Source organism: Podarcis muralis, chromosome 3 (genome assembly GCF_964188315.1).
Source record: "Podarcis muralis chromosome 3, rPodMur119.hap1.1, whole genome shotgun sequence".
Taxonomy (NCBI): Eukaryota; Metazoa; Chordata; class Lepidosauria; order Squamata; family Lacertidae; genus Podarcis; species Podarcis muralis.
The window spans coordinates 114061463-114088629 of NC_135657.1; the positions used below are offsets into that span (position 1 = coordinate 114061463).

Genomic DNA, 27167 nt, shown 5'->3' on the forward strand with positions numbered 1-27167 from the left:
TCGCCTTGGCAACGCGGAGGGCGGGGACGAGGAGAGGGCCTGCTCCCTTCACGAGCGAGGAGCGGCGCGCTTAGCCCCACCGCCCGCCCCATGGCGTCCGGGCGCCCCGCTTGGGAGACAACCCCCGACGTGCGGACTCCGAAGCCGGCTCCCCGGGTAACCCGCGCGCGGAAAACGGAGGGTCGCCTTCCCGAGGCCGCCGCCTCAACCGCCACCCCCTTTCCCGCCGTTAAAGCAGCGACGTCGTGGGAGTGGGGTGGGGGGTGCGCGCTGCCTTCTTGGTCCCCATCGCTCGCCGCTACCCTATCCTATATGCTTGGTTTCCACCATGCATTTTCTGGGTTTTTTTAAAAATCTTGCCTTTTTTGTGCTGCGAACCGCCCCGGAGATCGACGGGTCTGAAGGGAAGAGAAAGGAGCGCCGTGAAAAAATTGAATATATATATATTGGCATTTGTTAAAATGCCAATAAGATTTTGTTAAAATGCCAATATATATATATATATTGGCATTTTAACAAAAATTGGCATTTTAACAAAATCTTATTGGCATTTTAACAAAATCTTATTGGCATTTTAACAAAATTTATTGGCATTTTAACAAAATCTCACAAAAAGAACAAAAAACAAAAACAAAAATGCATACAAAAAAGACAGAAAAAAGACAAAAAACAAAAAAAAAACCACACACACGTATAATTTCTCTCCCTTATGCTCCTAAACCTTACTTTCCCAACCTCCTCATACCTCCCCTTACTGCATTCCAATCTCAAGTTAACTTTTTTTCAGCAAATCCTTCCCTTAATTTCTTATTAAAATTTTTAGCTTTCTTTCCATATTTACATAATGGTTAACAGCAAACAACCACTTAATTTCAAAATCAACATCGTCTTAACATTCCACAATTTTACAATACTTCTTAAGATAATCTTTAAATTTCTTCCAATCTTCTTCCGTCGTCTCTTTTCTCTGGTCTCGGATTTTGCCTGTCATCTCTGCCAGTCCCATGTAGTCAATAACTTTCATCTGCCATTCTTCCACAGTAGGTAGTTCTTCTGTCTTCCAGTATTTCGCAATAAGTATTCTTGCTGCTGTTGTAGCATATGATTGCAGTTATTCAAAATTGCAGAGTTATTCAAAATCCTGTTGGAACTCGTTTTATTATTTCAACTATCCAGGGAGATCAGCTTCTCAAAGTCTGATAACCAGTGCTTTTTTCCCCCCCTTAAAAAAAAAAAAATAAGGATACTCTCATTTTCCTACTCATAGTGAAGTATTGCCCCTCAATAAGGCCAAACTGAGATTCACAAAATGTTTAGGGGTCTGCGTCCCCCCCAGAAAAAAAAGCACTGCTGATAATCATTGTCACATCCAGAGGTGCAAATTCCCACTATGAGAACTGCCGCATGAAAAAGTGGCCTATTATTTGAGAAGAATACTTGAATTATTGGGGGTGGAGGGGATCTTGAATGACTCGGGTGGCAAATGGATCTTTGTTCTCCCTGGGGTGGTCATCAAACTATTTTTTACTCAGGAGTAGCTCCGTTGAAATGAATGAACATGACTAACTCAGGCCTATTCATTTCAGCAGGTCTGCTCTGAGTAAAACTTTGTTGTTTCCGCACATTTTTGGAAAAGTTCATTTATTTCAGTAATTCAACTTGAAAGGTGAATTATAATTGTGATGGACATATGCATGCTTCTACTTCTCAGAGGTCCAATATTGCTCTATTTGCAGTCCTTCTTTTGCTGATTTCATTTAATATTCTAATTTTCTGCGATTGTTAATTTGGGGTTTTCATCAGCTGTACGCCATAATCATCACAATTATAACAAAGGCTTGACATATCTCGCTTTGCATGTCAGACTCATATATTAGTTCCACCTTTTAAGTTGAATTACCAAAATAAATGAACTTTTCCACGATATTCTAATTTTTCGAGTTTCACCTGTATGTGTTATTTAGTACATTTTTATAGCCAGTCTTTTCCACTTTGTGGAATTGAAGGCAGCGCCTCCCATCCAAACAAGTACCTGACAGACCTGCTTAGATTTCAGCAAGGTGACTGCAAACCTGTGCTGTGGGTTATAGAGTGTCCACTTACACATTGACCCAAAGAAAAATGAATGCATCATCAGAGAAAGAGGATGCCGGTTTGCATATCATTTGTGGGCACACAATAATATGTATGTTAGAAATAATTGCTGTAATTGAAACAGAAATAAAATACAGCTCACCATTGTTTGGAAGTATCTGACCAATCTGCTGTTCAGGTGCAACTTCAGGACTCTAGCTGTCTGTTCTTAGAGATGTTTATCTTTAAACCAGACTGCCCTTCGAATTAGAGCAGTGTTTCTCAAACTTGGGTCTCCAGCTAGTTTTGGACTACAGTTCCCATCATCCCTGCCCACTGGTCTTGCTAGCTTGTAGGCTTGTAGTCCACAAACAGCTGATCTCCCAAGTTTGGGAAACACTGAATTAGAGGAACAGAAGAGTGTTCTATCACCACCACTCTCCATGCTGCTCTGTCCCATCTGGAGCAGCCGGGGAGTTATGTGAGGCTGCTGTTTGTGGATTTTAGCTCTGCTTTTAACACTATCCTCCCCCATAGACTGGTGTCCAAGCTAGAGGCGATTGGACTCTCCAACTCCACCTGTCTCTGGGTTTTGGATTTTTTGTCAGAACGTTCTCAGAGGGTTAGAGTAGGGTCACATATGTCCACAGCCCTTAGCCTTAACACCGGCTCACCACAGGGTTGTGTGTTGAGTCCCCTGCTCTATGCTCTCTATACGTATGACTGTACAGCCATCTATTCCAGCAACAAAATCATCAAGTTTGCTGATGACACTACGGTGGTAGGGCTCATTTCAGGAGGGGATGAGTCCGCCTATCGGGACGAGGTGGAGCGGCTCTGTGTTTGGTGTGGAGAGAACAATCTGGCTCTTAATACGGCTAAGACCAAGGAATTGGTGGTGGATTACAGGGGAAAAAAGGCGGACATTCAGCCCTTGTATATCAACAGGGAACGGGTGGAGAGGGTGGCGGAATTCAGGTTTTTGGGAGTAACTATCGATCAGGGCATGACTTGGAGCGCAAATACCACTGCTCTGGTGAAGAAGGCCCAGCAGAGAATTTATTTCCTCAGACTTTTAAAGAAGAACAATCTGAGTGAGAGACTGCTGGTGTCCTTCTACCGAGGCTCCATAGAGAGCATTCTTACATACTGTATTTGTGCTTGGTTCTCCAGTTGTACAGCTAGGGAGAGGAAGGTGCTCCAGAAGGTCATAACCACAGCCCAAAGGATTATTGGTCATCCTCTCCCATCTTTGGAAGAACTGTACAGTTCCCGTTGTCTTAGGAAAGCAAACAACATCCTGCAGGATTCATCTCACCCGGGACACAGTCTGTTTGCACTACTGCCTTCTGGCAGGAGATATAGAAACATCAAGTCAAGGACAAATAGACTGAAAAACAGTTTCTATCCTAGAGCTGTGGCCTTTTTGAATGCTGTAACTCGATAGTGTGACCTGGGAGTTTGATGGGTGTTGGTGTGGGTGTGGCTGGAATGTGGTTTGTTTGGTTGTTGTTGTTGTTTTGCTTTTGTTGTTTTTAAGGGATGGCATCCAATTTCGTTGCACTTGTGCAATGTTGCACTTGTGTAATGACAATAAAGAATCTATTCTATTCTATTCTATTCTATTCTAAAAATAGAACATGGCAGTACTCTACCCTAGGACCACAAGCAGCATCATGCTCTTTTCATTTTACTCCAGTTTAATTAAGTATTGTATGGAATAGAGCAGCCTTTTGCCAACTTGGTGCCCTCCAGATTTTTTGGACTACAACTATCCTCAGTCTCCAGCTAGAGTTTTAGTCCCAAACACCAGTTTGACAAAGGCTGGAATACAAGATGTATGTGTGTGTTTCTCAACGGACAGGATGAGGAGAGTTCTTTTGCATGCCATTTGTGAATCAGAAGTACCGTATATTTCTTTCCCATGTGCAATGGGTGTAGCTCCCACGGTCAATGTGATGATAAAAGGTAAAGGTACCCCTGCCCGTACAGGCCAGTCTTGACAGACTCTGGGGTTCTGCGCCCATCTCACTTAAGAGGCCAGGGGCCAGCGCTATCCGGAGACACTTCCGGGTCACGTGGCCAGCGTGACAAAGCTGCATCTGGCGAGCCAGCGCAGCACACGGAAACGCCGTTTACCTTCCCGCCAGTAAGCGGTCCCTATTTATCTACTTGCACCCGGGGGTGCTTTCGAACTGCTAGGTTGGCAGGCGCTGGGACCAAGCAACGGGAGCGCACCCCGCCGCGGGGATTCGAACCGCCGACCTTTCGATCAGCAAGCCCTAGGCGCTGAGGCTTTTACCCACAGCGATAATCAATCTTTAATAAAGGCAATTCTCCCCAAATCTATAAGTTTCATTGTTTCACTTCTAATGGAGTAGGTGTGTGCATATCCTCTCAATGTTTCGGATTGTACCTAATCAACATTTTTTAATCTTTATGGGAGAAACTTCTGAAACAATTGGTAGAGTCCGGTTTCCTAAATGTTTTCGTATGTATGATGAATTAATGTTTACAGTTTAATAAAATGATATCTTATGAGTTTGCAATACAGTGGTACCTTGGTTTAAGAACAGCCCTGCTTAAAAACTATTCGGTTTATGAACTCCGCAAAACCGGAAGTAGTGTCCCAGTTTGTGAGCTTTACCTCGGTCTAAGAACGGAATCCGAACCGTGGAAGGGCACCGGCGGCGGGAGGCCTCATTAGGGAAACCGTACCTCAGTTTAAGAACTGTTTTGGTTTAAGAACAGACTTCTGGAACGGATCAAGTTCGTAAACTGAGGTACCACTGTATTAAGTATCTATCACTTAAATATTTTGTTTTACAGACATTTCTCTAAATCCACAACATGGATGAGTATGAAGTGATTAAAATGATTGGAGAAGGATCTTTTGGCAAAGTATTCTTGGCTAAAGGAAAGGATAACAATCAACCATGTGTTATCAAGGAGATCAATTTAACAAAGGTAAATAATCTCTCCTCCCACCTGTCCCAAATGCGCTTACCTTTTAGAGTGATGTTACGTACATCATTTACACTCATGATTCATGACATAGGGAATTGGATATAGTTTTGGAATGGTTTTATATTTATCCATCTTTATGTATATGTGTGTTCAAAACAAAATTAAAAAGTATATATTTAAATATTCAATACTGTATAAATAAAGTCTCTAAATTTCATCTGGAAAAGGGACAGTAATAATCACATGCTTCTCCTTCCTTGTTTCTCAACCAATTTAGATGCCAAGAAAAGAAAAAGAATCCTCTCAGAAAGAAGTCGCTGTTCTGTCCAAGATGAAGCACCCTAATATAGTAGCTTTCTACACTGCCTTTCAAGGTCTCATGTTCTATGGTTTGCTTTGTTTGTTTGTTAAAAAAAACTCTCAGGGTGAGCAGATGCAAAAGAGGACAGGGATTGTGTACCTTTAATAGTTGTGTAGAAGAGGGGTATTCGGAAGGTATTTAAATAAATTATTTCCATCCCAGTGGTGGGAAATTAACAATCTCACAGTGGACCGTTTGTGCCTTTAATTTTGGGTGGTTTAGCTTCTCATGCAGAACCATGAAAAGTTGCTCCTTGCACATGCTTGAAAGACACAGGATCACTACATATTTCCTTTGCTTCTAGTTACCCTAATGCTGTGTATACCTAGTGTAGGGTGGGGGTCAAGAGGTGGGAAATCTGTAATATCAGTATATTGGAGATAGCCAGATCTTAATCTGTTTAGCATGGAATATGTGTCTTGGTGTTGCGAGCCTGAGAATTTGGGGTCTTTAGTTGAAATCACTATTCCAAGACATATTACCTGATTGCACTGCTCATAGAAGGAACCATGTACAAACATTAAACTTTAAATGACTTTAAGCATATTTTGAAATAGTGATGGTGGCAAGATTTTTTTAAAAAAACAACACTGATTTATTGCTTTGCTATACCAGTTGCCATGAAAGCAGTTAATTGCTGTATTTGTAAATACAAAGTTTGCTCATAAGCCTTTTATTACAGAGAAAAATAAGTTATATATTATTATGGAATATTGTGATGGAGGTGACCTTATGAAGAGGATAATTTTGCAGCGTGGAGTGTTATTTGACGAGGACAAGGTAAGTTTGCATTTTGAAGAACTGCCTTTCTTTACATTCTTCCATTCAGTTATTTATCACATAAAAAAGGACAAGGAGGAGACTGGCATCCTGCCTTTCATTTTCTTTTATTTACCAAGTCATTAAGGTAAAGGTAAAGGGACCCCTGACCATTAGGTCCAGTCGTGACTGACTCTGGGGTTGCGGCGCTCATCTCGCTTTATTGGCCGAGGGAGCCGGCGTACAGCTTCTGGGTCATGTGGCCAGCATGACAAAGCCGCTTCTGGCGAACCAGAGCAGCGCACGGAAATGCCGTTTAGGTTCCCGCAAGAGAGGTACCTATTTATCTACTTGCACTTTGAGGTGCTTTTGAACTGCTAGGTTGGCAGGAGCAGGGACCAAGCCACGGGAGCTCACCCCGTTGCGGGGATTCGAACCGCCGACCTCCTGATTGGCAAGTCCTAGGCTCTGTGGTGTAACCCACAGAGCCACCCGCGTCCCTTCACCAAGTCATTAGTGCCATAATAATTTGTGCCTCTGGCAGAGTGATCAGGGATGAGAGGGAGATCCAACAACATCCAGAGAACCACAGGTTCCCTGCTCTTCTTTAAAAAGCTGGACTCAAATTGAGGTCCTGGGTGCAAATTTTGGATTGAAGTTGAGGGCGATGGAACAGATGGACTTATCGTGGACTGGGCTTACTTAGAACTACAGAGAATGTGAAGTGTGCCTGTTATTCAGGGTGAGTGGTTAGGAAGTCGTTTGACTCTAATCCCAGAGAATCTATTAGCTAGATGTCTAAATGTCTAAATGTAAAATACCATATTTTTTGCTCTATAAGACTCAATTTTTCCCTCCTAAAAAGGGGAAATGTGTGTGCGTCTTATGGAGTGAATGCAGGCTGCGCAGCTATCCCAGAAGCCAGAACAGCAAGAGGGATTGCTGCTTTCGCTGCGCAGCGATCCCTCTTGCTGTTCTGGCTTCTGGGTTTCAGAATATATTTTTTTCTTGTTTTCGTCCTCCAAAAACTAGGTGCGTCTTATGGTCTGGTGCATCTTATAGGGCGAAAAATATGGTAGATGTGTCCAGGTTATATGTCAAGAGTGAGGTTGGAATCCCTATTTCCTGCTTTTTGACGAAGAGATGTGTATCTTATTTTTTTCTGATATCTACTGTATACAATATTAAATTCATCATTTTTTACTGGCATGTGCACCTTTTAAAGGAAGTCCCCTCTCCCCCGGTAGAAATCACAGTGGTGGTGGTTTATGGGGTATTCACATTTTATCTTTGCCTATAGATCTTGAGTTGGTTTGTGCAAATCTCCTTAGGACTGAAGCATATACATGACAGGAAGATTCTGCACAGAGATGTAAAAGCACAGGTAAGTCAAAGGGGGAGTGCCTTTTCCCAGTTGCGGTTGGTATGTCAACTACAACTGTTCTTGGACAGGGATCCATTGCTGTCACTTGAGGCTCAGGTGACTGCAGTGGCACAGCGCACCTTCCATCAGCTTCAACTGGTGGCCTAGCTGTGCCCCTATCTGGATAAGGTAAAGGTAAAGGTACCCCTGCCCGTACGGGCCAGTCGTGTCCGACTCTAGGGTTGTGCGCCCATCTCACTTAAGAGGCCCGGGGGCCAGCGCTATCCGGAGACACTTCCGGGTCACGTGGCCAGCGTGACGAAGCTGCTCTGGCAAGCCAGCACCAGCGCAGCACACGGAAACGCCGTTTACCTTCCCGCTATCTATTTATCTACTTGCACTTGGGGGTGCTTTCGAACTGCTAGGTGGGCAGGAGCTGGGACTGAAAGACGGGAGCTCACCCCGCCACGGGGATTCGAACCGCCGACCATACAATCGGCAAGTCCTAGGCACTGAGGTTTTACCCACAGCGCCACCCGCGTCCCCCCTATCTGGATAGGGATAGCCTAATGCCTGTTGTCTATGCTCTGGTAAACTCTAGATTAGATTACTGCAGTACATTACACATGAGGCTGCCTCTGAAGATAGTTCAGAAACTTCAGCTGGTGCAGAATTCAGCAGCCAGATTGCTCACTGGTGCAAAACAGTTTGAGCATATAACACCACTCCAGGCTGACTGCACTGGCTGCCAAGTTTTGACTTATAAAGTATGGTGGATTCCATTTTTATGGAACTCCCTTCCAGCTGACAAACACCCTCCTTGTTGAACTTCCAGTGCCTACTGAAGCCTTTATTTCAGCAGCATTTTAACCGAATTCTGATCTTGCAGTTTTAAACAATCGTTATTTTCATACTTGTACGCTGCTTAGAGTCAGCTGTGATTAAGCGGTATATAAATCATCACTTTTATGGATTGCAGAACATTTTTCTCAGCAATAATGGAGTGATAGCAAAACTTGGAGACTTTGGGATTGCGAGAATGCTGAGCAAGTAAGCATTATTTTATGGATTCTCAATATTGTTCTTTCTGTGCTATGTCTGAAAAGGATTACTTTGTTTTAGATAGTGAAATGTTTAGAGAGTGGGATGTAGACTGGCCTTATTCTGACGCTAATGCTAAACAATGATTTATCCTTACTGTATTTTTATTCATAAAATGCATACACCACTTGATTGTAAAAAACCTCAAAGTGGTTTACAATAAATGAAGAGAAGAGGTTGCATCAAGCACCATTTATTGGAGGGCAATAACCATGTTCACCACGGTTCCTTAGAAGATACAGGTGGTATATAAATGTAAAAAATAAATAAATGAGGGTAGCAAATTAAAAGCTTCCAAATTTAGTTTTGAATAAACTGCAGTTTCCTCTTATATCTAAACTAGGGAAACACTGGTTTAGTCTAACAGATTATTAAGCAAACTGATCTTAAATCACAGTTTTTGATCCTGGTTTATTTGAGGGTTCCTATGTCACTGTTGGTTGGAATACAGATTTTCTGTTAATATTGTATAAGTAGTGTTCTAATTTGTTCCTGGAGTCCCCAAATGATGAATTGATGTAGGCATATATAGTTGCTTCCCCCACCCCAATTTCCCTATATATAACAAACTTACTGGTCAAAACCATTATTTTTCAACGTTGTTCTCCTTTAGTACCATGGAATTTGCTCGGACCTGTGTAGGAACACCATATTACTTGTCACCTGAAATCTGTGAGAACAAGCCGTATAACAACAAAACGTGAGTCTGAATATTTCTGACGCACATAATTGAACCATATCATGGGAGGAATTCAGTGTTGTCATGGGTTTGAGCCCCATGTTGGGCAAAAAGATTCCTGCCTTGCAGGGGTTGGACTAGGATACCCTTGTGGTCCCTTCCAGCTCTGTGATTCTGTGATAGCACCATACCTTTTCCATCCTCCTGCTTGTTGTTGTTGTTTAGTCGTTTAGTCGTGTCCGACTCTTCGTGACCCCCTGGACCAGAGCACGCCAGGCACTCCTGTCTTCCACTGCCTCCCGCAGTTTGGTCAGACTCATGTTTGTAGCTTCAAGAACACTGTCCAACCATCTCGTCCTCTGTCGTCCCCTTCTCCTTGTGCCCTCAATCTTTCCCAACATCAGGGTCTTTTCTAGGGAGTCTTCTCTTCTCATGAGGTGGCCAAAGTATTGGAGCCTCAGCTTCAGGATCTGTCCTTCCAGTGAGCACTCAGGGCTGATTTCCTTAAGAATGGATATGTTTGATCTTCTTGTAGTCCATGGGACTCTCAAGAGTCTCCTCCAGCACCAGAATTCAAAAGCATCAATTCTTCGGCGATCAGCCTTCTTTATGGTCCAGCTCTCACTTCCATACATCACTACGATCCTCCTGCTAGGGAGGCTTATTGCCCCATAAGGAGGCCTTTTTTCAGGAGTGGATAGTAAATCTCTTAATTGTAGGTTTTGCCTCTGCCTTCCAATGGCCTGTCTCCCCAGGCACTCCTTGTTTACATGTTGGACATGCCATGTCCCAAATGTGAGAAACCTTTGCTCTTAGAGGTTTGCCAGCTCATATGATTGAAGGATCCTCTCACCACCCCAACAGGCATTCATTGTCCTGAAAGCATGAAATCTACTAAACATCATGGGTGATCCTTACATATTGCAAGTAATACTGAGACTTCTCTCTCTCTCTCTCTCTCTCTCTCTCTCTCTCTCTCTCTCTCTGAGGTTGGCTATGTATTTAGAAGCTTAACTGTTATATTTCTCTTTTATGCAACTTCTCTGTCATCCTTTATATCTCCATCCTTATTATTAAGAAAGCTTCTTAATTAGGAACCTAGGATGTGACCATAAATTTTGTGAATTGTATTTGTTTTTCAATGAACAGTATGAAATAGTTTATTGACTGCATAGTTGAGATGGATATTCTTGTTTTATAATGTTTCCCCACCCCATGCTGTGATTTCTTTCTTTTACAGAGATATATGGTCCCTTGGCTGTGTATTATATGAACTCTGTACTTTAAAGCACCCTGTAAGTACCTTAGCAGACTATTTGTAAATCGTTTAATATAATATTTACTAAGAATGAACATTTTTCAAGTGGAACTTTTCAAAGGCAGCAGTTAGAATTGTAACTTTCAGTGCTTCTAAATCTTAGACAGCCTAGAAAGGATATTATAGATCTGAGGGGTTTTTTCCTGGGCCACATGGTGATATTTTCCCCAGAAAAGATGCTGAGTCAACATTTTTATTTAAACGTCACATTTCACTTCGCAGCTACTATTTTATGGCTGTATTTTAATATTTCAGTTTGAAGGCAAGAGTTTGCCTCAACTTGTGCTGAAGATCTGCAGAGGCTATTTCACACCAGTATCTATGAAGTATTCATATGAACTAAGAACATTAGTATCCCAGCTGTTTAAAACATCTCCAAGAGATCGCCCTTCTATCAACTCCATTTTGAAAAAGCCCTTTTTGGAGAAACAAATAAAGAATTTTCTGCCCCCTGAGGTGAGTGTCTATTAAAAAACCCTTCCCTGGTAACTTTCACACTCCCTTCTGCCTCTTTTCACTTTGCACATGGTAGTCCCATTTAAGGTGAATGTGTAGAATTTACATTTGAGGAGTGGGATTGTCTGACATCAATTGCTACTAATGCTTGCTTTCTGCAGGAAAATGTATTTATTAACTGAATTTATTAAAGGAGCCCAGCGTGGCGAACATCAAAGTGGTAAAACAGGGTGATTAAAAATAAAAATATATTTCCAAACAATGAAGAACATTTTTAAATAGTTGCTGGGAATGGTGTCTTTGAGCCATCAAATGCCCAGGTGAACAGAAATCTTTCTGAATGCTTTCTGAAAGTTAATAACGAGGGAGAAAGAAACACCTCACCAAGGAGGACATAAACAAATGGGGAGCCACCACCGAAAAGGGCCTGTCATGGGGTAGTGCCAACTGGGCAGCACTCAGCAGCAGCAGCAGCACCACCACCACCACCAGGTCATTCACCAATGATTGTAGGGCCCCAAAATAGTTGATATTGAGGAAGACACTCTTTTAGATAAAGGCAAGATGTTTGTTCCCTCTTGCCTTGAACTATCAGAATGAGCAGGCAGCTTTGGGTGCATTGGGACACTAGTGAATCACCACTTAGTGAAGATGTAGCATAGATAGATAGATAGATATGCATGTTTGTGTAATCTGTTATATTTGCTTCTAGATCATGGAGGAAGAATTCAGCCACACCGTCATTCAAAGAAAACGGTCACTAGATTCACTGCCATCAGGCAAGCTGTTGCTCACTAAGGTTTATATATAGGTAAAGGTAAAGGTACCCCTGCCGGTACGGGCCAGTCTTGACAGACTCTGGGGTTGTGCGCCCATCTCACTCTAGAGGCCAAGGGCCAGCGCTGTCCGGAGACACTTCCGGGTCACGTGGCCAGCGTGACATTGCTGCATCTGGCGAGCCAGTGCAGCACACAGAAACGCCGTTTACCTTCCCGCCAGTAAGCGGTCCCTATTTATCTACTTGCACCCGGGAGTGCTTTCAAACTGCTAGGTTGGCAAAGGTTTATATATACATATATAAAAATGAAAGCATAATGCTTAAGAGAGAGAGAGAGAGAAATTTGTTTTAAATGGGTATTGGTACTGAGATAATTAGTCAAATTTCAGTGAAGATGCTGTATAATGAATTTGCATGCTCCTTCCCCTTGGGAACATGGTGGCATCAAAACTATTGAGCAGATACGTGTTATTGAATAGGGCTCTAGTTTACGAGTTGTGCTTTTGAGGTAGTGGCCCCATTCTGCTGGTGCTGTAAGTACGAAGTAGGATCAACAGGTATTTTAATTATGTATTTATAGAAATATTTATATAACACTAATTAATAAGCAACATATCAAAGTGGTTCAGAACAACTACATAAAACCATAAAATAAAAACCATATAAAAAGATAAAATCAGTTAACTACTGTGGTAGTATGTATTCTTAATTGCCTGTATAAGCCGACGGAATCGGAAAGTTTTCAGCAGGCATTTAAAAATTGAAACAGAAGAGGCCTGCTGAATCTCTGTTGGCAGAGTATTCCACAGAACTGGGCTGGTGACACTAAAAGCTTGGTTTCTTGTCGTTGTCAAATTAGCCTCGCCAGCTTGGGGGAATGATCAGCAGCAACACTCCTGCAATGATTGAGCTGGGATATAATGGTATAGCTCTTAAGATCACAGAACTGCTTTAGTCAGGTGTAGTTTTCTCGCTAAGAGAGTGAAACTTTAGTTTATATATTGTTTATAAGTGTTGCACTCGAATAAATTCAGGCCTCCGATTCTGTCATCTAAAGTGTAAAACATGGGTAGAATTATTGTTGTTGTTTAGTCGTGTCCGACTCTTCGTGACCCCATGGACCAGAGCACGCCAGGCCCTCCTGTCTTCCACTGCCTCCCGCAGTTTGATCAAACTCATGCTGGTAGCTTCGAGAACACTGGCCAACCATCTCGTCCTCTGTCATCCCCTTCTCCTTGTGCCCTCCATCTTTCCCAACATCAGGGTCTTTTCCAGGGAGTCTTCTTTTCTCATGAGGCGGCCAAAGTATTGGCCGCCTCAGCTTCAGGATCTGTCCTTCCAGTGAGCACTCAGGGCTGATTTCCTTAAGAATGGATACGTTTGATCTTCTTGTAGTCCATGGGACTCTCAAGAGTCTCCTCCAGCACCATAATTCAAAAGCATCCATTCTTCGGCGATCAGCCTTCTTTATAGTCCAGCTCTCACTTCCATACATCACTACTGGGAAAACCATAGCTTTAACTATACTGAACTTTGTTGGCAAGGTGATGTTTCTGCTTTTTAAGATGCTGTCTAGGTTTGTCATTGCTTTTCTCCCAAGAAGCAGGTGTCTTTTAATTTTGTGACTGCTGTCACTGTCTGCAGTGATCATGGAGCCCAAGAAAGTGAAATCTCTCATTGCCTCCATCTCTTCCCCTTCTGTTTGCCAGGAAGTGATGGGCCCAGTGGCCATGATCTTGGTTTTTTTGATGTTGCGCTTCAGACCATCTTTTACGCTCTCCTCTTTCACCCTCATTAAAAGGTCCTCTTTCACCCTCATTAAAAGGTAGAATTATTACTTTGCTGTTATAAGGTAGCATTAATTTTATGCATCGTCTAGTAAAAGGTGAGCCTATGTATTGCCAGTGCATTGTGCGCAAACCACAGAGGCAAACGCTACACCTTTTCCCTGATGAGGTAGACTGAGCCAGGTCATGTCAGTTCCCTTCTCACTGGAACTAGAAGAATGTTTTAGATCAATAGAAATAGATGGTGGTAGGTACTTCAGGAAGCATTGTTCAGGAGTAATTCTCATTACCTGAGCGCTCACATTTTGGAGCATATTTAATTGGAGCCGAACTGCACATTTGGTGCCAAACAGGATTCCCAACTCAGTGTATGCTGCTGGTCATTCTGGGGTTTTGAAGGGGAGGGGCATAGGAGTATGATACTGGAAATGATTATCAAAACCTTATTTAATTGAATTATCAAAGGAGCTCCTGAAGTTCAGAAATCAAGAATCCATGATCGTCATTCACCCAAAATCAAGCTGGAGATGCTTCCCAGAAAACAAGACATAATGTATGAAAATGAATGGAAAGCACCTTCAAGGCCCCAGGATCCTATTAATCAGGTAATAATAATAATAATTATAGTAATTAAAATTCTCTTGGTATTTACCATATTTCCCCGTTTATAAGACTAGGTTTTTTCCCCTTAAAAATTAATGTCAAAATTAGGGGGTGTCTTATACACGGATATATCTCCCCCCCATTTGAGTCCCCCAAAAGAGGGAGTGTCTTATAAATGGGGGCGTCTTATAGATGGAAAAGTACAGTAATTATTTAATAGAGTTCTTTATCACTTTGCAGCAGTAAAGGTATAGGTAAAGGTGACCCCTGACCATTAGGTCCAGTCGTGACCGACTCTGGGGTTGCGGGTGCTCATCTCGCTTTATTGGCCGAGGGAGGCGGCGTACAGCTTCCGGGTCATGTGGCCAGCATGACTAAGCCGCTTCTGGCAAACCAGAGCAGCGCACGGAAACGCCATTTACCTTCCTGCCAGAGTGGTACCTATTTATCTACTCGCACTTTGATGTGCTTTCGAACTGCTAGGTTGGCAGGAGCAGGGACCGAGCAACAGGAGCTCACTCTGTCGCGGGGATTCGAACCGCCGAACTTCTGATCAGCAAGTCCTAGGCTCTGTGGTTTAACCCACAGTGCCACCCTGTAGATGGCACTAATTCAGGGATGAGTGACGCTCCAGGTGTCGCTAAACTCCAGTACCCATTATCCCTAAATGTTGGTCATGCTGCTGGGGCTGATGGGAGCTGGAATTCAACACCATCTGGAAGGCCACAGGTCTATTATTCTTGTACTGACTAATTTAACAGTGTTTGACAAATAGGCAAATTAGGGTCAAACTAGATGTGAGGTTTAATGTGTCTTTGAATCTGATTCTGGAATTCTTTTCCTCATTCTGCCCTTGTATTTTTTAAAAACCGAAAAGCCATTCTGAGGCCCTACTCTATATAATGGTCCCTCTTAGCTGCTGTTAGGATTCTCACCTTTTTATTAAAAAAAAACCTAAGTAGCAGATTCAAAGCTATGTTCTGTCTCTAGATTGACCTTAAGTCTGTACCTCTTTAAAGGGATGTGCAAGCCACGCTTTGCTGTTGATCACTCTTGATCCAGATCACACAACTAACATAAAAAGTCCATGAGCACTTGCAAATTGCTCACTTTTCTTCTTAAAGTTAGGTCAAGGGGAAGGCATGGGTGCCTAATGAGATTGCACCAGTGGGGTAGGGAGAATGATTAGGCACTTGTGGTGTTCAGTTGTTTAGGCCATCAGCAGGCCAAAGGAGTTAATGGGTTCACATGAGATGAATTGATAGGAGTCCTAAATATTGTTTAGCAGAATGCTGTGTGCACAGAGAAAGCATAAGGTGCTGGACTATATGGAACTTGCCGAACTGACCAGGAGACTCCGAGACCAGAGAGAAGAGACTGGAAGAAGTTTAAGGAATATTTGAAAAAAAAATGTTAATATTTAAATCTTTGAATAGCTTTGGAAGTGGATATAGGCTGAGGGTTAGAAGTAGAAGACAGTGTATTTTAAAATAATATTATTGGTAAGCGATAAAATGTGAAGTTATTTTAACTGTGATTAAAAAAAAGATGGCTAGAAACTATGATATATGTAAACTGCTAAAGATGAAATAAAATGAAAATCAGATAGGTGGGACTTGGGGAAGACCACTTAACAATGTTTAGAAAAATAAGGATATGACAAGAATTTGTTTGTATTGTTTGTTTTCCTGTTTGTGTTCTTTATTTGTGGTATAAAATGAATAATTTTTTTTGGGGGGGGGAGAGAAAGCATAAGATGCAGCACAAGCAGAAGAATGGGAAATGGAATATGCTTGCTATTTTATGTTTATACCCCGATTCTCATCAGAAAGGTTGAATCTTGAATGAAGTCCTCAGTGGTCTTGTGTCCAGACACTGATCAGGACCAAACTTATTCAATTTCAAGAATGGCAGACCCTCCAAGTGCCCTTATTTTCCAGGGACAGTCCCGGATTTACAGAAGTTGTCCTAGTTTCTGATTTGATCCCGGAATGTCCCGTTTTTCCTTAGGACATCCCTATTTTCATCAGAGAAACGTAGAAGGGTATGGAGTTATCTGACCCCTGAGCCATTTGAAGGCAGCCCTGTATGTGGAAGTTTTTTTAAATGTTTAATGTTTTATTATGTTTTTATATATGTTGGAAGCCGCCCAGAGTGACTGGGGCAACCCAGTCAAATGGGTGAGGTATAAATAGTGAAATTATTATTATGGAATAGGACGTCCTATTTTCTTCAGAGAAATGTTGGAGAGTGTGGGAAAATATACCATTGGGTGCTAATCACTAGACCCAGGAAGTGATGTGCTTTAACAATATGATTTAGCAAAAGGATAACTTCAGAGTCAGTGGATTTCTTGCCTTCATCATTTTAATATGTATGATGGTTCCAGCCCTGGGGTCCTCGGTTGAAGATGTGTGGGAAATCAGAAGCTGCCAGAATGAGGGGGCACTATGGCCATTATTATATGAAACTTGAAAACCTGCAGAAAAGGCCCTTTGAGCAGGGTGATGATCCTTGTATCAGCGAAAGATTGGAAGAGTATTATAAGCAGAAAGGACAAAAACCACCACCACCACCACCTCACTGGTAGGGTTTTTTTCTTCTTGAATATTGATACATCTCATGATTTTGACATGGGTATTCTTGACTGTGTAAGAATTGGCAAGATTTTGCTTGCTTGCTTGCTTGCTTTCAGTTTGATCCCACACCAAATTAGGTAAGCTAAAGCCCATTGATTTCAAGTTCATGTTCAAATTTGAAATTCTGAAGTGATACTGAATACGTTTGTCTGCAACGTATGTTGTGGCAGCAACATTTATTTTATTTATTGCATGACATTTATATACCATTCGGTTGTAGTAAAACTTCAAAGTGGTTGGCAAAAAAACACACGATCAGTTTTAAAAAGTTACAAAAATATTTAAAACATTTTTTAAAAAAAATCAGCAACAAGCCAAAACCAGATTAAAACACATAACAGCACCGACTAGTCTAGACAGACTTGCCTAAACAAAAATGTTTTTAGCAGGTGCCGAAAAAAGTACAGTGCCTATCTGGTATCAGTAGACATGGAGTTTCAAAATATAAGTGCTGAGATGCTAAAAGATAAATTTCTTACAAGTGCAAAACAAAACGTGTCACCTATAACAGTGCCCGTCCCTCAGATGGAATTGATCCTGTGGGCATATATGTGGTTGATGATTATTCAGCTTCAGGTGGGGAGAGTATGGGATTGCTAGACCATTTATGACTGAAAAATAGAGAAGCAGTGTGAAAAGGTTAGACTTCCAATTTAACCTTTTAATCTATAGTTTTTGTATTCAGTACAGTTTGCTAATAAAACTTGGAATCCAGCTTCAGATTTCCACTGATGTTCCTGTTTCTTCACAGGCCTGCAGAATATCTTCAGAGACGATACAATGCCCAGCAATACAAGATAAAAGTAGAGAAGCAACTTGTAAGCACTTTTCCCAATAAGATAGAATAACAAATTGAAACCGATAAGCAATGGGCAAATAGAGGGATATTTAAAAATGCACTAGCATGGAAAAAACCTCCAACTACATTTTACTTTTCCATTCATTGGAGTGGGTTCAGAAATGTTTACATTTTGTATGTTTCCATTATTTTGCATATAGGGATTGCGCCCATCTTCTGCTGACCGGCAGTATTTTCAAATGCAGAATCAGGAGATGAAGGAAGAGCAGTTGAGAGCTCTTGCTCAAAAAAATAAAATGAAAGAACAGGTAAGAAAGAGCAATGTTAGTGCTCCCTTGGGCTAGGAATCATAGACTCTTGTTGTTGTTGTTGTTGTTGTTGTTGTTGTTGTTGTTTAGTCGTTTAGTCATGTCTGACTCTTCGTGACCCCATGGACCAGAGCACCCCAGGCACTCCTGTCTTCCACTGCCTCCCGCAGTTTGGTCAAACTCATGCTGGTAGCTTCGAGAACACTGTCCAACCATCTCATCCTCTTTCGTCCCCTTCTCCTTGTGCCCTCCATCTTTCCCAACATCAGGGTCTTATCCAGGGAGTCTTCCCTTCTCATGAGGTGGCCAAAGTACTGGAGCCTCAGCTTCAGGATCTGTCCTTCCAGTGAGCACTCAGGGCTGATTTCCTTAAGAATGGATACGTTTGATCTTCTTGCAGTCCATGGGGCTCTCAAGAGTCTCCTCCAGCACCATAATTCAAAAGCATCAATTCTTCGGCGATCAGCCTTCTTTATGGTCCAGCTCTCACTTCCATACATCATTATCTCACTACATCACTACATAGAGTCTTATGCATAGATCCATGTAAATCTGCTACTGCAAAACCATAGTACAGGCATTCTTTTTAGTATGGGAATACAGGTGGTGTTGCTTTTAAGCACTGCCATATTTGTTAGGGCAGAAGTAGTTACACATTTTGGAGCCATCAGCACTGGCAATTAATGGTGGATTGCTTAGAACTAGTGCTATATCTTCTAGTCTTAGCTTTTGGGGTCTTGTGTGGGGTAGAGCAATCCATATCTGTGATCCACCGTGCTGGGTTGGATGAGGTGCCCCCTCTACTCAGCTTGCCCAGGTGTGTCAAGCTGCCATCACAGAGCTCCCAACTACACCTGCTTAAACTACATGTGGTCTGAAGCTACTAATGGCAGCATTCTCACTGGCAGAAGCTGGCCTAAAGCCCCCAATATGGGACATTTTGGGAACAGGGAGAGGGTGGGGAAGGGCAGAGCTGGGCTGGCCAAGGTAGCCAGCCCAGCTACCAGGAGTTGCTGCCAGGAGTTTGGATTGGAGTTTGGATTGCTCTTTTACTTATTTTAGGTGTTCTCAGAGGCTTTGGCATTTGTTTATTTAATATGCCATCTATCTGTTTGGCAGCTACTTAGATAAATTTATTATTATTATTGAGCAGACCACTTCATGCAAGTGAAAGGTCATTTAGTTCCCAAAGTAGTGTGCCGTCATGCTTGGGAAGCTGCTGTTTAAGAAAGGATTAAAATCTTCATAGTTGTGTGTGTGTGTGTGTGTGTGTGTGTGTGCGCGCGTGTGTGTGTGTACATATTCAAATAGTTTACAGATATTTGCTAAAGTCCTTTACACATCATATAAGCTCTCCTGAACACAATGGAATTCCTGAATGGACATGCATAAAATTTTGCTGTTAATGTACATATTACTGATATAGCATGTTGCTTCTAAAGTGGGTACACGATTTTTAAAAAATCTGATAATGTTTAACAGGAATACCTGAAACAGCTGAAGAAGATTCGTCAGCAGTACCACAGTGAAGTAAATGAAATTAGACGTAAAGCAGAATCTCTAGAGGTAAATTTCACTGCACCGAACCTTTACTAGAGCTTTCTCACACCTCCCTTTCCAAGATGTGGCAAACTGATAGTAATTATGCTGAAGTTGTTTATCCTTCTATTTAGACTATTGTAGTGGGAGGATTTTAGCAGTTGAAATCCATTCTGCCCCTTTAGTGATCAATAGGACTGACAAGAGTTTTGGGTGTGAGAGCAAATAGTGTCTAGGATTCAAAGTTCTCACTGCATGCACAAGCAATTCTACACATGTATTACCATTTCTTTCAAATCAGCAACATTTTAAATTTAATATATTCTTGTTTTAAAGGAGAATAAAAATATAAAGGACAAAACATATATTGTGAAACAGAGAAAGACTGAGAACCAACCTACTTATAATTATATTATTCCTGGAGGACAAGATGAACCAGTTCAGGTATTAGCACCTCTGTATGGTACAATATGATAGTTGAAATGTTTACATTAATGGGAAAAGGTCACAGTTTTTTTAACACGGTTGACTGTGCTTTATTAAAATATAATAAAAGCATACTTCATTTTTGACTGGAAGTAACTGTGCCTGTTAATTTTTTATTTTTTATTTTTTTTTGTCTTACAAGGATCTTGAGCAAAACCTGAGACAAATTGGAGTACATAACTGGCAGGAGGAAAATTTCCTTGAAAGAAAACACAAAGCAAAGGTTAAAGATAATATTATTCTCTTCATTTTGTCTGGTCTTTGTATACTGATAGCTCTGAAAATGGGGTTTCATGTGACTATGTCAGCCAGCGATGATCATGCATGTGATGGCCATTTCAGGTAAGTGGGAGATATATGCTGTCTTTTCCCATCTTCTTTCCTAATCTACTCTTCCACAAAATCCCATACTGGGGAAGGGAGCAGAAAAACTGAAAGCACCTGAGTGGATTGCTACCTTCCCTTGGACGGGAGGAATGATAATCAGCGTCATCAGGCTCTCCTCTGCCTGTATTTCAGATGATGGCATGAGGATTCTTTAAAATATATGTCTGTGATAGTTGGTAACTCTTTTTTAATTTTTTTCAGGGAGGTGTAAAGTTTCAGATTGATCTGAAAGATGGTGTTTCAGATTTCCAGAAAGAGAAAGAGGTATGGGCTATTGTTATATGTTACACCAGGTTAGCCTAGAAAACGGTTTGGCTGGAGAAAAACAAGCTAAGCCTCATAGTTTGTTATGCTCAAAGAGAGGCCGAGATAAGTGATTGAATACTGTGGAGAAGCATACTCTCATTCATAAAGCCATAATTTATTTTTGACTGTGGTTTACTGCTGCATGTGGGCCTATGTGCATGAATTGAATAAGTTCTCAATGTGCATTGTTTCTTTTGATTTTAGGAATGTGACAAACTTAATGAAGCCCTAACTTTTGAAGATGGAGAAAACCTTAAGAAAAAACTGACAAACATCTGTGATGATTATATAGACAAAGCACTGCTAGAACTACAGTGTTGGGAAACAGGTGTGCTTCTCTAAACTGCTAGACTTTTTGGTGTGCTGTTCCCATTATTCATTTGCAGTTACATTCCTTCATGTTCTTTCTGTTGCTCATATTATGTAAACCTGTATTTCTTAGAGCTTATTTATATAACTTTTGTTTGTTTTTGTTCTGGGCATACAATGAGACTGTCTTGTCACCATGCACCTGATCAGCTCAGTTTTTTTGTTTTAGTTTTGTTAGGCCAGTGATAATATTTAATCAGTATATAACAAGAATGAGTTACATGCATAACCTCATTACAATATACAGTGGTGCCTCGACGAAATTAATCTGTTCCGCGAGTCTCTTTGTCTTGCGGTTTTTTCGTCTTGCGAAGCATGGCTATTAGCGGCTTAGCAGCTTAGTGGCTATTAACGGCTTAGTGGCTATTAACGGCTTAGCGGCTTTAAGAAAAAGGAAACAAACTCGCAAGAACTCGCAAGACGTTTCGTCTTGCGAAGCAAGCCCATAGGGAAATTCGTCTTGCGGAACGACTCAAAAAACGGAAAACCCTTTCGTCTAGCGAGTTTTTCGTCTTGCGAGGCATTCGTCTTGCGGGGCACCACTGTATGTGCTGAAAAATCAACCAATGGACCTTTGTGTCTCATAATTAACACCAGATTTTTATCCATTCAGATTTAAAAGCAATTGAAGGTAATCTCCTTTCCCTTAGGTGGTGACAATGAAGATGATGCCATAATAAACAGAAAACACTGGCAAACGTCAGTCCCGCAGACTCTTCTGAATCTTCTAGAAAATGCAGATATTTCCTCTACATCCACTACCATGGATGAAGCAGGTAATCTCTTGGGGAGCATTTTCTGTTACTTACTCCACTTGGAGTCTTTTACATGTGAAATACAGTGGGCATTTCAGAAAGGTGCTCTACTGCAGTGGCGTAGCGTGGGGGGTGCAGGGGGGGCGGGCGCACCTGGCGCAACATCTGGGGGGGGCGCTCCACGGGTTAGGGGTCGCAAAATCCACGGGTTAGGGGGCGCAAATTACTTGCCTTGCCCCGGGTGCTGACAACCCACGCTACGCCACTGCTCTACTGTGACCTGAAATATCATTTCCATAGTTCCCAAAGTGCAAGAGAGGCAACCTAAAAAATTACTTGTGGGTGCTAAGCTAGAGTATGAGCAGGCTGTTTTCTGACCATTCCTAGCCTAGTGTGCTTGCTCAGAGCTATTTTAATTCTACGTTTTCTCTGAAAAGATCAGCAAACCCTGCTCTGTTCTCTCCCTATCTCTATAGTCATCATCCATTCAGCTGTATTCAGCTGTTTTCTGAAATGGTTCATGAACCTCCTAACCCACCAGAGGCCCCTATGACTTGTTTTGTCTTCGTTTAGAAATACTTTACACTGTCATCTTCCTGTCCTGCAAATATTTTGTCTTTGGAAAAAATGTTCCATAGTGCTGTTGCCTGAGCAAAAGTGTCGGCAAATGAATGCACCTTTGTAGAAGGATGATTTATGATTACAGTGGTACCTCGGGGTTAAGAACTTAATTCGTTCCATAGGTCTGTTCTTAACCTGAAACTGTTCTTAACCTCATAGAATCATAGAATCATAGAGTTGGAAGAGACCACAAGGGCCATCGAGTCCAACCCCCTGCCAAGCAGGAAACACCATCAGAGCACTCCTGACATATGGTTGTCAAGCCTCTGCTTAAAGACCTCCAAAGAAGAAGACTCCACCACACACCTTGGCAGCAAATTCCACTGTCGAACAGCTCTTACTGTCAGGAAGTTCTTCCTAATGTTTAGGTGGAATCTTCTTTCTTGTAGTTTGGATCCATTGCTCCGTGTCCGCTTCTCTGGAGCAGCAGAAAACAACCTTTCTCCCTCCTGACATCCTTTTATATATTTGAACATGGCTATCATATCACCCCTTAACCTCCTCTTCTCCAGGCTAAACATGCCCAGCTCCCTTAGCCGTTCCTCATAAGGCATTGTTTCCAGACCTTTGACCATTTTGGTTGCCCTCCTCTGGACACGTTCCAGTTTGTCAGTGTCCTTCTTAAACTGTGGCACCACTTTAGCTAATGGGGCCTCCTGCTACTACCTGCTTCTTAAACTGTGGCACCACTTTAGCTAATGGGGCCTCCTGCTACTACCGCACCGCCGGAACACGATTTCTGTTCTCATCCTGAAGCAAAGTTCTTAACCCGAGGTACTATTTCTGGGTTAGCGGAGTCTGTAACCTGAAGCGCCTGTAACCTGAAGCGCCTGTAACCTGAAGTACCACTGTACAGGAGCAAGAGAGGAAGCAGAAGGCAGAAAGTTCTTGACATTTGGAGGTGAAATGCAGTGTGGCTAGTTTTACATGAAAGCCTTGATAATGCAGAGTGAGTGAACTAATGTATTATTATTTCTCAGTGGGCCAGGTTAGCTTGATGCCTCCAGAATTCCCTGAAAACAGGAGAAAATGGAGCCAAGAATCACCTGGGACACTGATGAACATGCTAGCTGAAGCAGAATGTGCCAGTGACACTTTATGCCAAGCCGAAGAACACAGTAAGTTGCTACTTACATATTTTGCTGCTTGATAGTCACATCTGAGATTTATTTGACATTGCGTGCAGCTACTGAATATATCAGGGACGCGGGTGGTGCTGTGGGTTAAACCACAGAGCCTAGGACTCGCCGATCAGAAGGCCGGTGGTTCGAATCCCTGCGACGGGGTGAGCTCCCGTTGCTCAGTCCCTGCTCCTGCCAACCTAGCAGTTCGAAAGCACGTCAAAGTGCAAGTAGATAAATAGGTACCACTCTGGCGGGAAGGTAAACGGCGTTTCTGTGCGCTGCTCTGGTTCGACAGAAGTGGCTTCGTCATGCTGGCCACATGACCCAGAAGCTGTACACCGGCTCCCTCGGTCAATAAAGCGAGATGAGTGCCGCAACCCCAGAGTCGGCCACGACTGGACCTAATGGTCAGGGGTCCCTTTACCTTTTACCTTACTGAATATATCAGTGCACTTAACCTACGCACAACAAGCACACAGGTTGAGGGTGGAAGCTTGAACTGCCCTAAAACAGACAGAATCTGAGTAATGTTCATAGCTCAGTACACAATACTGAGCATAAAGAAAATAGGAGGATGGTTTTAAAACAATCAGTCATGCTATTTTTAACATACCATGATATAAAGGCAACATGTATGCTTGAAGTAAATGGGGAAAGTTGCTGTGGCGTTCATACGGAGCCCCCAGTCGTCTCACGGACTATTGACCCATACACCACTAATCCGTTGCCACCAACCAGGTCCTCCCTGGTAAAATCACTTCAGCCTCAGTCAGCTTTTCAATTAATAAAGAAGAGTGTGTTTTATTTCAGACACAAACAAAACTTTTACAGCATTCCAAACTGTTGCTCTTTACTTTCTTAGTCTTATTTTCCTCTCTCTATCTCTTCTACCTCCCCACCCACCCACAACTCCCAACGAACTCCTTCCAGAACTCCTCCCACAACTAGTTTTATAGACCCACTGACTCCACCCCCCCGGGTCCTGTCTGTGCAACCTATTTAACTATTTCCCCTCCAGCACTCTCTCATATATGTTAACGTCACAGTTGCCTACAGTAAAATTGTGCCCAAACATCTTATACAACCAATTATCGCTTGCAGGATAAATTGGAAAGTTAAGAAGCTTCACGGTAATGAAACAATGTGAAAGATCATCTAGTAATTACAAACTTAATAATGCCTATCCAGAACCTTATGAGAATGCTGTAGAGCAGGCTTCCTAAATCTCGGCCCTCCAGATGTTTTGAGACTACAATTCCCATCATCCCTGACGACTGGTCCTGCTAGCTAGGGATCATGGGAGTTGTAGCCCAAAAACATCTGGAGGGCCGAGGTTGAGGAAGCCTGCTGTAGAGTCTTATATATTTTTCAATTCCAGCAGAAGGCTCGGTTCACGGTGTTTCAAGCAGAATTATTCCTCACTGAGCTTATATGAGGTTTGGTGTCCTGCATATTAAAAAAGGTGGTTTCATCGAATCCTTGCTGAGCAAGGGGCCACCTCTATCAGGCTAGCAATAGTGACCACTTGTCCACTAACCTACCTGGAAGTACCACTTCACACAAACAGAGAGAGTGCCTTTATGCAAGTTTGGCCTAGTCCCATTGTGAATTTGGGAGCAGACCCACATTTGGAAGGCAGTTCTCTGTGGGCTACCTCATGTGAACTGGCCCCATATATTTAGATTAGATTAGCACCGGGCATAAGCCAAATCGTGATACTCCTTGCTGTAAATTCAAAGTGGCTTACAATCTTAAAAACACAATAAAACCAACTAAACAATTTTCCACTTCAGAGGAGACAGTAACCCCATCAAAAAATGATGAAGCTGATTCAGAAGCGAGTTCTGAATCAGAAGCGGATGCCGCTGTTGAAGTGGATGAAGAAAGGCTTGATCCAAGATCTGATGACGATGATACGTAAGTTGGCCTTTGCTTCTTTGACAGTACCAGCGTAACGTAAAAGACTCTTAAGCAACAGTATTTTTGAGCTGTTGAAACCTTTAGATTGGTGACAAATGTATAGAATGGGGAGAATCAGCAACCCCACCAATTTAATAGCCTAGTTCTGTCTAGATAAATTAGTGTAATTGCTTAAAACTAGGATGCTGTTTGCTTTGAAAGGTGTCTAACTTACACTTTAGCTCATGTTTAATATAAAGTACTGACAGTGGGCAAACTGATAATTTAGTAAAAATAGGTTGACTAGCAAGCTTGGTGAAGCTAAAACTCCAGAACTGAATACTTGGCTCTCAGTCTCAACATTGTGTGAACCAGCATTGAAGGATGAAAAACAGGAGGAACAGCAAATAGTTTCATATTGCTCTTTGCTGACTCCTACTAATAGGTCTCCCTTGAGCCAAAAAATCTTAGGCGCCCCTGGCTTAAACAAATAGCACTTTCAGACAGTCCTGCTGATGCTTTAAAGCTGGTGAGATGGGAACTCTGTATCCTCACAAGGCAACTGTGTAGGGCCCCATTAACACATAAACCAGCTCTTTTTCAAAAAAAATTTTTTTTGATAAATATTGGCCAGTTTAGAAATTCAACATTATGATAACTTGATCAAGAATCATAAGTTAATAGCTGTTTTATCCTATTAATTTAATCTGTTAACGCAGTAACTTTGAAGAATCTGAGGATGAATTGAGGGATGAACTGGTAGAATCCCTGGAAAAAGTAGTAACATCTCTTCAAGAGGAGATTATAAAAGCCCCAGCTGAAAGAGAAGACACAGATGAACTGAAAAAAGAAGCAGTATCCAATGGTAACCTTAAATCCATTGAAAGTTTGGAAGAGGATGGTAACCTGACTAAAGACAAACAGGAAGGAACAATCAGTTAACACTCTCTTGGGGAATAGTTCCTTAAGAATGACTGGTAGCTAGTGGAATGTGTTTTAAGAAATGGTTATCTCTTTCTAGGCTTATCAACAACTATTTGGGACCATAATTACAGAGGGTGAGAGGGTAGTGCAAGGCAGTTCAGTTTAACTAACTTTACATGACTGGTTCCTTGCCTTCCTTCATTTTGACATTATCTTTACAACATTTAGTTCCTCATTCTCCAGTTGCACATTATGCTACTTATATATAAAAACATCATTAGGGATTTGCAGCCCAGAACAAGTAGATGTCTTGATATGGAAGCACTTTATTAATCTTTCCCCCACAAGTCTTACTCAGCTAGAGACCTTGCAGCACAGCCTATAGAATAGAGTGGTGCTTTTTTTAAGGGAATGTCACCATGGCTATTTCCCTTGCATGCTTCCAAGGGTTGTCTGATAGTGGAGTAGTCAGTGTGGAAGAACTCTTTCCTCTTTTGAGGAACTACTGCCACTCCCAGGTACCATGGCTTGCAGTTCAGGATTATAGGACGTGTGGTCTAGCAACAGTTAAGGAAGGCTGGTGTTTGTTTATAGCTGTATGTTTAGAGCTGCTATAGGTCAATCATCATGACACACACCTTGTGTGATTTCTTATGCTGATGCCTGACCAGATTTAACCAGCAGGATAAGAAATCTTTATTGAGGCTGTTCTACTGTAGACTGTCTTGGGGCGCAGGTGATCATTCGTGATTAAATGCCCCTCCCA

General features: G+C 42.0%; 1 protein-coding gene across 4 annotated transcripts; it reads left to right on the forward strand.

Moving 5' to 3' along the window:
- Positions 1-26529, forward strand: LOC114593599 (serine/threonine-protein kinase Nek5-like). 4 transcript variants are annotated; one of them, XM_077926509.1, is made up of 23 exons: positions 2-156; positions 4903-5040; positions 5318-5414; positions 6084-6181; positions 7461-7544; positions 8503-8573; positions 9238-9324; positions 10544-10598; positions 10877-11077; positions 11790-11856; positions 14108-14247; positions 16635-16831; positions 17636-17702; positions 17884-17991; positions 19474-19557; positions 19867-19974; positions 20159-20239; positions 20605-20667; positions 20914-21037; positions 21729-21854; positions 23435-23572; positions 25372-25495; positions 26197-26529. In XM_077926509.1, exons 2-23 carry the CDS (start codon positions 4924-4926, stop codon positions 26417-26419), a joined length of 2460 nt encoding a protein of 819 aa, XP_077782635.1. In that variant the 5' UTR covers positions 2-156; positions 4903-4923; the 3' UTR covers positions 26420-26529. The 4 variants fall into 4 exon arrangements, with proteins under 4 accessions (XP_077782636.1, XP_077782635.1, XP_077782637.1 ...); XM_077926510.1 differs by lacking the exon at positions 19474-19557 and having other exon boundaries at positions 1-156; XM_077926511.1 differs by lacking the exon at positions 10877-11077.
- Positions 26530-27167: the final 638 nt, after the last annotated feature.